The sequence below is a fragment of the Austrofundulus limnaeus genome, unplaced genomic scaffold, assembly GCF_001266775.1.
Source record: "Austrofundulus limnaeus strain Quisiro unplaced genomic scaffold, Austrofundulus_limnaeus-1.0 Scaffold649, whole genome shotgun sequence".
Lineage (NCBI taxonomy): Eukaryota > Metazoa > Chordata > Actinopteri > Cyprinodontiformes > Rivulidae > Austrofundulus > Austrofundulus limnaeus.
The window spans coordinates 286199-295908 of record NW_013953051.1 but is presented as its reverse complement, the minus strand read 5'-3'; the positions used below and the strand labels follow the sequence as shown (position 1 = coordinate 295908).

Below are 9710 nucleotides of genomic sequence, written 5' to 3'. Positions count from 1 at the left end.
TATTGAGAGAAATGAAACAAACTTTTTTTACAATATTTACACTTTTTATGAACACTTCCTGATCAGCAGGGGGCAGCAGGTGACCCTCTCCCAGGATTTAACCAGAACTTTCAGATTTTTACCAAACAAACTAAATCTGAACTAAAAACCACAGAAGTTTAAAATTAATATTCATCTTTGAACTGAAGATTCTTTGATTACTAAAACTTCAATCTGACACCGAGTCAGAACTCTTCTGTAAATATGAAACTAAACTGTTGCAAAACAACGAGAACAAATCGTTTAAAGAAAGGCAGCTTGTTCAAGGAGGTCCAGTTTTATTATTCTGCCTAAAGGTCCAGATCTGTGGACCAGTCCTTGTTTGAGACCAGCTGAAGAGTCTCCTCCTGAGACCTGAGGGTTTGTCTTTTTCTCCTGTTACGAGATTTAAACCTGTTCTCTGTGTACAGGAAGTAGTTTTTTGTAAACAGTGTCCTCATATGAGGACAGCAGGTTTATTTAGGTGTTTCAGATCCTGATATGAGAGGTTTCCAGGACCTACAGGTTTTCAAGTCCTGATAATAGGTTCTCAGGACCTACAGGAGGGTCTCAGGACCTACAGGAGGGTTTTCAGGACCTACAGGAGGGTTTTCAGGACCTACAGGAGGGTTTTCAGGACCTACAGGTTTTCAAGTCCTGATAATAGGTTCTCAGGACCTACAGGAGGGTCTCAGGACCTACAGGAGGGTCTCAGGACCTACAGGTTTTCAAGTCCTGATAACAGGTTCTCAGGACCTACAGGAGGGTTTTCAGGACCTACAGGTTTTCAAGTCCTGATAACAGGTTCTCAGGACCTACAGGAGGGTTTTCAGGACCTACAGGAGGGTTTTCAGGACCTACAGGAGGGTCTCAGGACCTACAGGAGGGTCTCAGGACCTACAGGAGGGTTTTCAGGACCTACAGGAAGGTCTCAGGACCTACAGGAGGGTTTTCAGGACCTACAGGAAGGTCTCAGGACCTACAGGAGGGTTTTCAGGACCTACAGGAGGGTTTTCAGGACCTACAGGCGTTGGTGAAACGCAGCGAAGCAGTTGCGTTCGCTCTGTAAACACAGGAACACGTTACATTTGGTGCAGCGAACACGGGACTTCCCGGAGCAGCCCTGACCCCTGCAGCGCTTCGGGTTCTTCAGGTCGGCCATCTCTGGGAGGTGAGCGGCAGAACAGGTGCGGATGGAGACGTGTGGGACCGGGACCACCCGAGACCTCCTCCCTGACTGTGGAGGTCGCTCCTCCTCTCGCCCTGGCTCTGCGTGAAGGAGGAGGTCCCGCTTGTTGAGGAACACCTGGGCCACCGCCATGCGGAACTCCAGGAACCTCATGATGCTCTTTGGAGGGGCGCCGTGGTCCTGTTGGTCTCGGCGGTACAGCAGCCAGCTGTTGACCAGAGCCAGGTCGGTGAAGTGCATCAGGACACAGACGGTCCACTTCTTGGAGCGGACGCTCATCCTGTAGCAGCTCAGCATCCTGTCGGACAGCTTGACTCCGCCCATCGTGGCGTTAAAGTGTCGGGCGACGCTCGGCCGTGTGATGGTCACGTAGTCCTTGTCCTCCTTGGACCACCTCCGGCAGGTGTCTTTAGGTTCTTCTGCGTGAGCGGCGGAGAGGAAAAGCATCGGCTTCTTGTCCGACCACTTGACCAAGCACAGCCGACCGTCGGCTCGTGTAGTGGCAGCCGAAGCTCCTGGTCCGCAGCGCTTCAGGGTCCGGTCACTCGGCAGCTTCTTGGTGGCTTTGAGGACCCGGTTCTTCCTCACCGGCCCCGTCAGGTACACCTGCCTCCTCATCATCAGCTCCGCAGCTGCTCCGCTCATGAAGGCCTGGTCACAGTAGACTCTAGTCCCGGCAGCCAGAGTCTCAGACAGACGCTGGATCACCAGGGCTCCTAGACCCAGACCCACAGAGTCCTGAACCTGGGACCTCAGAGTCTTTACACCTTGGTAGACTTCAAAGTCCAGCACAAGTCCATCCACTGAGGCCAGAACAAAGGTCTTGATTCCAACTGGACTAGGCTTTAGGAGAACGCGGTGCTGGACCGGGCCGGCTCCGGTGAACGGGATCACCTGCTCTTCTACGGAGACAGATCCAGGTCGAGTCTGAAGACGGCAGCCGTACAGGACGCGGTTCACGAAAGGTCTGACCTTCCAGAACTTGTCCCTTTGTCTCTCGTGTCCTGGAACGTCTTCATCGACCACAGCTTTCAGGTTGCTCCTGAGTTTGAAGAAGCGGTCCCGGGACATGGTATCCCCGATGGCGGGGATCCTCAGGGAGTTGGACCAGAACATCCGGGTTTGAGGGTAACGGACACAAGACATGAGGACGGCTGCTCCAAAGAAGTGATAGACCTCCTCCACGGACGTGTTGAGGGACGTCCCGCTCTTCGCCAGCGACGTGGAGTTGGTGCAGTCAGCGAGAACTTTCATCAGCTCCGAGTCCAGGTACTGCTCCACGTAGTCCTGAGGCTGCCAGGCGGCTCGCCCGTCCCTCAGCCTGTCCTCTTCACCCTGGAACTGGACCAAGTCTGGTCTGAAAGGAGCCGACGTCCACCCTGCTCCAGGTCCTCGCTGGTCCTCATCCAGTTCTGATGATGAAACATAAAACAGCTCATGATGTGACGACTCCACGCCTGAAGAATCCAACTCTACTTCAGGCTCACCGGCATCCTCAACATCTGCACGCCTGCGTTTGTGGGCTGAATGTCCACGCCTCCTCTCACCGTCCTCTGCTGCATCAGGAGCCGACTCGTCTTCATCAGAGTCCTCCTCAGGTGAGTCAGGTGGAAAATATTCATCTTCAGAATCATCATCTTGCAGCTCCGCAGGGAAGAGGTTCAGGTGTTCGTCCACAGACGGATCAGACAGATCTTCCTCCTCGGAGCTCCCTACAGCTGCCATGAACAGATGTTCTGCTTCTGACAGCGGGACTTTCCCTGGAGAGAGAAGATCAGCCCCACATTCAACACCTGCACCAGAGCCAGGTGGCGAATGGCTCATGTAGCCTGTTAGCTTGATCTGTTTACGTCTATAAACTCTCAGCTTCACCCAGCCTCCTGACACGTCACAAACTATAGTCCCAACGTCCTCAAACGAGGAATTCGTCTTTCCTAACTCTCTACTTTACACGTCTTCTGAAGCTATAGATGCCAACGGTGCAAATGTGCAGAAATAAACTAGTTTCCAACATGAAACAGGATCTGGATCATTACCTGGACCTGTTTTTAGACGAGCTGCTGAAGAAGCTTTTTACTGGGATCTCCGCCATCTTCTTTTCACTGAAATGAGTGTGATGATGTCATGTGACCACTACGTGGTGCTGCTAGTGTCTAGAACCAGGCCAGAGAGGTAAAATGTAAGGTCCTCATATGAGGACACAGGGTCTCAGGAGGGACAACATGGACAGTTTTCTGACTAATTTATTTTTAGCGTATGAAACAGACTGAATACAAGAGACAGGAAGTGTTTAACAAAATAAGAGTCCAGCATTCTTTAAAGGAATGCGTGTCACTGACAGCTTCATATCAAAGTTAATGTTTTCAGAACGACGTCACAAAATGTTTTAAACCCTCAGAGTGAGTTCAGGATGACTCATCTGCTCAAAGCTTCATCCTAAACCTGTAAAAGACTTTTGTTGACATGTTGGTGTTATTTAGTGTTGATTCTGATCAGCTGAACAATAGTTCTGTAGTTTAGGAGGCAGAATCTTAAAATCTGATTTCAACCTTTATATTAAAAGTGTTGCAGCTCATCAGCTGCTCCAGCTCCAAACACGACACCTGAACGCTGCTCCTGGCTCAGGTGGGTTTTCATATGGCAGGTCAGACCACCGTTAAACCTGAAGGTTTTACCGCACCTTTCACAGGTGTAGGGCTTCTCACCTGTGTGAGTCCTCATGTGCACGGTCATTGCACTTCTATGTCTGAAACTTTTCCCACAGGTTCCACAGGTGTAGGGCTTCTCACCTGTGTGAGTTCTGTTGTGCATCACCAAACTGTGACTCCGTATGAAGCTTTTCCCGCACACCTGGCAGGAATACTGCTTCTCACCTGTGTGGGTTTTCATGTGAAAGTGCAGATTACCACTTTGGCTAAAACTTTTCCCACATAATTCGCAAGAATATGGTTTCTCACTGGTGTGGGTTCTCATGTGTCTTTTCAGCACTGAGGAGTAGTTAAATCTTTCCCCACAGGTGCTGCAGGAGTAACGTTTCTCACCTGTGTGGACTCTAGAGTGACGAGACAACTGACCGCTGCGGAGGAAGGTTTTCCCGCATGTTTCGCAGGAGTACAGTTTCTCACCAGTGTGAGTTTTCATATGATCCACCAAACTGTCATTCCGAGCAAAACTTTTCCCACATGTTCCACAAGTAAAGGGTTTCTCACCTGTGTGAGTCCTGATGTGATTGGATAAACTTTTACTGTGAATGAAGGATTTCCCACAGATTTCACAAGAATGGAGTTTCTCCCCTGTGTGTGTGGACGTGTGGCATTTCAAGGCAGAGAAATAACCAAATCTTTCCCCACAGATTTTACAGATGTAGGGTTTCTCACCCCTGTGGGTTCTTTTGTGGACCGACAAACTGTTCTTGAACCTGAAACTTTTCCCACATGTTTCACAGGGAAAGGGTTTCTCCTCTGTGTGACTCGTCATGTGACATCTCAACATGTTTGTCTGACTGAACTGTTCCCCGCAGGTGTTGCAGGAGTAGGGTTTTTCACCTGTGTGGGCTCTGACATGGACTTTGAGATGAGACGTACAGCTGAAACTCCTCCCACATGTCTGACAGGAGTAGGGCTTCTCACCTGTGTCAGTTCTCAGGTGGGTCTTTAAATGACTACTCTGACTGCAGTCCTCTCCACAGATCTGACAAGAACCTGTGGGCTCAGGGTCCGGTCCTGGATCACTCAGGTCACTGTCATCGTAAGTCACAATAACCGTGTCGAAGCTGTCGTCGTCCTCCTCTTTGATGTGAGGAGGTTCCGCCTCCTCCTGGTGACACAACTCTTCATCAGTTACAACCTCCTCTTCCTCTTTACAGACGGCTTCTGCAGAAACAAAAGGTTTGTTTTAAACTAAGTAAAGTTTTAAAGATTCACAAAGTGCTGTGGTCATGTTAAATATCAACAGTGTAAAGACAGGAATAAAACATCAAACAGATACGTCTCAACTCAGAGCAGCTAGGAGACAAACAACAACAACAACAGGTGTAAATAGGAGCTGGACTGTAACAAGGTGTGAATATGAAGACCAAACAGTGAAACAAAGAGATGATTGTTTCAGGATGAATAAAGTTGAGATTTTTACAGGTTTTCAGAAACAGACTCAGGCTGCAGTAAATGTTTAACTGAAGACTTGAGCAGAAAAGTGGTTTTTAGATTTCTCTTAAAGGAATCCATGTTACTGAGGGAGTGGAGATGAGAAGCACAGTCACCACGAGTCCTGAAGCAGAGGAGGTTCTGGTCCTGAGAACGTAGATTACATCTGGGATTATGAGGGGAATCTGACTTCTAATGTAGTCAGGCTCCTGGTCTCGTAGAGCTCTGAAGGTCAGATCCTGATCCTGATCCTGAACTGGACAGGAAGTAGTGAAGGTCAGAGGATTGAGGAGATGTGGCTGAACTTTGAGGTGTCTTTAGACAGAGGTTGTTCTTGACTTTTTTGTTGTCCATCATTTTGACTGACAGGGTAAAATAAATCAGTTTTTACCTGTCAGTTTATTTTAAATAATATCTAAACATTCATATGAGGCTGCTGTCATGTTGGTTAGTAGTTCTGCCTCAGATGAGGCCTGCAGGATTTTATGGGAGATAAACTCATCAGTTCACCTCACTACAGGACATGAGTGCATGGTGCTGAAGAACAGCATCTGACACACACACACACACACACACACACACACACACACACTGCCCTGCTTTTGACTCAGTAAAAGAAAATAAAAAATCTACAAACATTATTTAGTGGCTGCAGTTTGTAACATTAACTCTGCAGGAGGACAGGACAGAGATGCAGTCAGCTGTTCATCACAACACACTGCTGCCTCTGTGTTAAAATATTATTAAATAAAAACAGAAGAAGTTTATGGATCTGATTTATGCAGTAAAAAGTCTAATAATTAAAAAATTATAAGGAAACTCTCCACACAGTGGTTCAGCTGCACCTCAGACGCTCTGTCAGCTCCTGGACTCAGTATGGAGACGATGATCAGATGAATCTTCGTTTATTTGACATTAAATAAAAACACGTCTGTGACGTAGACCTGCTCCGTCTCTGGGAGTGTGATGTCACAGAGCTGTCGTCTTATGAAGCCTTGTTTAATTTTTCCTTCACCTCACCTGCTTCATTTATTACGTCTTCAGGGATTTAACTGCAATCTGTCAAAATGATGGACAGTTGTGTAAAAAGAAACGGTCAAACGTTGTGTTAAAGAAACGGTCAAACGTTGTGTTAAAGAAACGGTCAAACGTTGCGTAAAAGAAACGGTCAAACGTTGCGTAAAAGAAACGGTCAAACGTTGCGTAAAAGAAACGGTCAAACGTTGTGTAAAAGAAACGGTCAAACGTTGCGTAAAAGAAACGGTCAAACATTGTGTAAAAGAAACGGTCTAGCGCTGTGTTAAGGTGACCTCTGGTGTTGTAGCCTTGCTGGAGGAGACTCGGCTGTTTCTGGTTCAGGCAGGTGAACAGGATGAAGTTTGGAGATGATGTGAAGTTAGAAACATGTGGAAACATCTGCTGACAGATCTGAGTCCAGCTTGGTCCCTCTGCTGGACTCAAAGAAACCAGCTGCTCTTTCGTCTGTGGGATTTTATTTTCTGGTCCAGGACCAGGACCTCGGTCTTGTCTAAGTTAAGTAGCAGCAGATTGTCAGAGGTCTCATCTGAACCAGTTCAAAGCACAGAACTGATCCGGGTCTTTGGACACCAACCTGTTCCAGGTGACGGTCCCTCAGAAACAGGAAGTGGGCGGTGCCGGCGGTCCAGCTCCTCCTGGAACTGGACGAAGACGCTGAAGAGTTTCTCAGCAGCAGCAGCAAAGATTTCCTCAGATTCTGACCTGAACCGGACCAGGATGAAGGTCCTGCTCTCCAGCTGATCCCAGTCCAGTTCCTCTGGTTCTTCTTTAATCTGAACAGGTTCCGGGTCCAGTTGGTCCATCAGAATCTGCTCTGTGTAACTGTGCTGCTGTGGGACATCTGCAGACAAACAAACACAAACTTTTATTTTGAAAAATGACAAAGAATCTGAACTAAAGCTTCCTGTGTTAAAGTCCTGGTTCTGACCCAACCCAGAGTCCCCAGCAGGAGCAGGGGGAGGAAAAGACCCTCAAAGTAATCTGTTCCTTTAAACTGGTTCTAACTTTAGGTTTAACAAACATCTCTGTCCCTTTGAGATAAAATAAAACTTTATTGATCCACAGTGGAGACATTTGAACATTACAGCAGCTCAGAACAGGACAGAGTGAGAAAATCAAGATAAATACAATAAAAAAAACTATACTCCTGATATATAACAATGTACAAATACCTAGTACAGTATATAAGTTAATGTATATGAAGGTGCAGATTAGCGATGGCAGTGTAGGTAGTTTCAAAATAAAACCTCTGAATGTTGGGAGGTTGTTAGAGCACAAACAGAGCAGGTAATATTTTGCTAACAGAGACAAAGAAGCCGGGGGGGGGGGGGGGGGGSRGCTKTTAGGATCTTTTCCTTCAAAATAAAACCTTGGTTGGCTGTGTGTTTTAAATGTTTTACAGCCATTAAAGTTGATTTCAGAATAAAAGCACCTGCAGCTGCTGCCTCCTACCTGTCCTGTTGGAGCTGCTGGTTCGGCCTCTCCGGTTCGGGTCCAGCGGTCCGGACCGACGGTCCGCGGTTTCTTCAAAGTGGCAGAAGATCTGCTGAGCCGCTGCGGACAGTTTGTCTCTGATGAAGTCCCGAACCGAAGACATCCCGTCCTGACCTGCTCCCATGTTCCCTTCAGACCCCCGGAAACAACCGTGTTCAGCTGCGGAGGTAAAGCTAATGCTAAAGCTAACCGGAAGTGTTCTTCTTCCGCCTCTTCCCGCTGCTGCCGCCTAGCGGCCGCCCGGCTGTGAACACGGGCTCAAAATGCAACAAAACTGAAGATTAAAAGAAATACTGAGTAAAAACAGCTCAGAATAATAAAACAAAGATTATTTTCAGTCCTCAGGTTAAATTTATTATCATTAAACATATGTATGGTTTATATTTAAGACTTAAAAACCTCAGAGGTTGTTGGAGGCGCTCTGCTGCCGCCTGCTGGTCAGACTGAGACACTGCAGCAGTTTGTTTATTTATTATTGTTTATTTATTACTACTGTTTATTTATTATTACTGTTTATTTATTATTACTGTTTATTTATTATTACTGTTTATTTATTATTACTGTTTATTTATTGTTACTGTTTATTTTCACTGAAGTCTTTTCTTTGTTTCTAACAAAGTTTAATTCTGCTCTTAGTTTTTATAAACCATCCGTTTAAGTTTTATTAAATCCGTTCCACTCACTGAAAGAATAGTTTTAATAATTTCTAATTAAAGTATAATTATTTATGTATGTTAAGTGTTTACACAGCTGCTGCTGCTCGCACAATCATTCGTCCTGCTGTTATTTATTTATATTAATAATCTGAGCAATCAGCTGCTCTGTTAACATTTAATTCTGCTGTAATTACACTGTCATACTTTAATAGTCTGTTGAGATTATTTTAGCACTGAAAAAGTCAGATTCTGATAGTCTACAGTCTCTAAAACAATTCTTTATATTTTTTATCATCAGTAGTTGTGTCATGGTTAGTCAGTGTTAATTTGTTGTGTACATTTAACTCGTGTGTGAACCTCGGTACTGATGCTGCTAAACTTCCTCTCAGCGAGACGATAAAGGCTGTTTCTGTTCTAATATTTGATACTTGTGGACAGTTTATTAAAAGAAATTTAAATTCATAAAAATAAAAAAACACATATTTGGTTTGAGATGACTTATTTAACCAACCTGTTTGATCTGCAGCTCTAATAAAATATTTCAGCTTTTCTTTCTTTAACACCTCAGAAACAATCAACAAAATAACCAAAATGTTATTTATTACAAGACTAAAAGCATCATTTTTCATCAAATAAAGTCAAATGTTCCACAAGTTTCTGCTGACTCAGCTGACAAACTGTAAAATATAAAAACTAAACATAAAACTATAAATTATACCAGAGGTTTACCTGAAAAATGTTTTATGAAACTGTTATTTATCTGATCAGAACTGCAGATGAAATTTAGCTGCTGAGCTCATTCTGGTGCATTTATTGTCACAGATTATTATTTAATGTGCATTGTCCTTTTAAATAAATAAATCAGTCAAATCTATTCAAATAAAAACTTCATTATGTGGTGCAGAACGTTTTCACTAAATCAAGTCAGAAAAACCTCTCCTTGGGCTGCTACCTTATCGTGGTGGAGGGGTTTGAGTGTCCCAATGATCCTAGGAGCTATGCTGTCTGGGGCTTTATGCCCCTGGTAGGGTCACCCATGGCAGACAGGTCCTAGGTGAGGAACCAGACAAAGCGCAGCCCGAAGACCCCGAAGACCCCTTATGATGAATACAAGCATTGGATCTGGCGTTCCCTCGCCCGGACGTGAGTCACCGGCCCCCCCCCCTCTGGAGC

The 9710-nt window shown here is 45.6% G+C and overlaps 2 protein-coding genes across 4 annotated transcripts; both read right to left on the bottom strand.

Annotated features, from left to right (window-relative positions):
* Positions 1-710: 710 nt before the first annotated feature.
* LOC106531546 (piggyBac transposable element-derived protein 3) lies at positions 711-8054 on the bottom strand. Of its 3 annotated transcripts, XR_001311931.1 has the most exons (6): positions 7840-8054; positions 6962-7228; positions 4837-5079; positions 1019-2967; positions 834-895; positions 731-795 (listed from the first exon to the last, which is right to left on the bottom strand). XR_001311931.1 is itself a non-coding variant. In XM_014027441.1 (5 exons), exons 1-4 carry the CDS (start codon positions 8003-8005, stop codon positions 1040-1042), a joined length of 2604 nt encoding a protein of 867 aa, XP_013882895.1. In that variant the 5' UTR covers positions 8006-8054; the 3' UTR covers positions 711-795; positions 1019-1039. The 3 variants fall into 3 exon arrangements, 2 of the variants coding, with proteins under 2 accessions (XP_013882895.1, XP_013882896.1); XM_014027441.1 differs by lacking the exon at positions 834-895 and having other exon boundaries at positions 711-795; XM_014027442.1 differs by lacking the exons at positions 731-795; positions 834-895 and having other exon boundaries at positions 1019-2619; positions 2695-2967.
* LOC106531549 (gastrula zinc finger protein XlCGF17.1) lies at positions 3433-4748 on the bottom strand (the record flags this gene model as incomplete). Its single annotated transcript, XM_014027446.1, is given in 1 exon segment — positions 3433-4748. A coding segment is annotated over 1 exon segment (936 nt). The 3' UTR covers positions 3433-3763.
* Positions 8055-9710: the final 1656 nt, after the last annotated feature.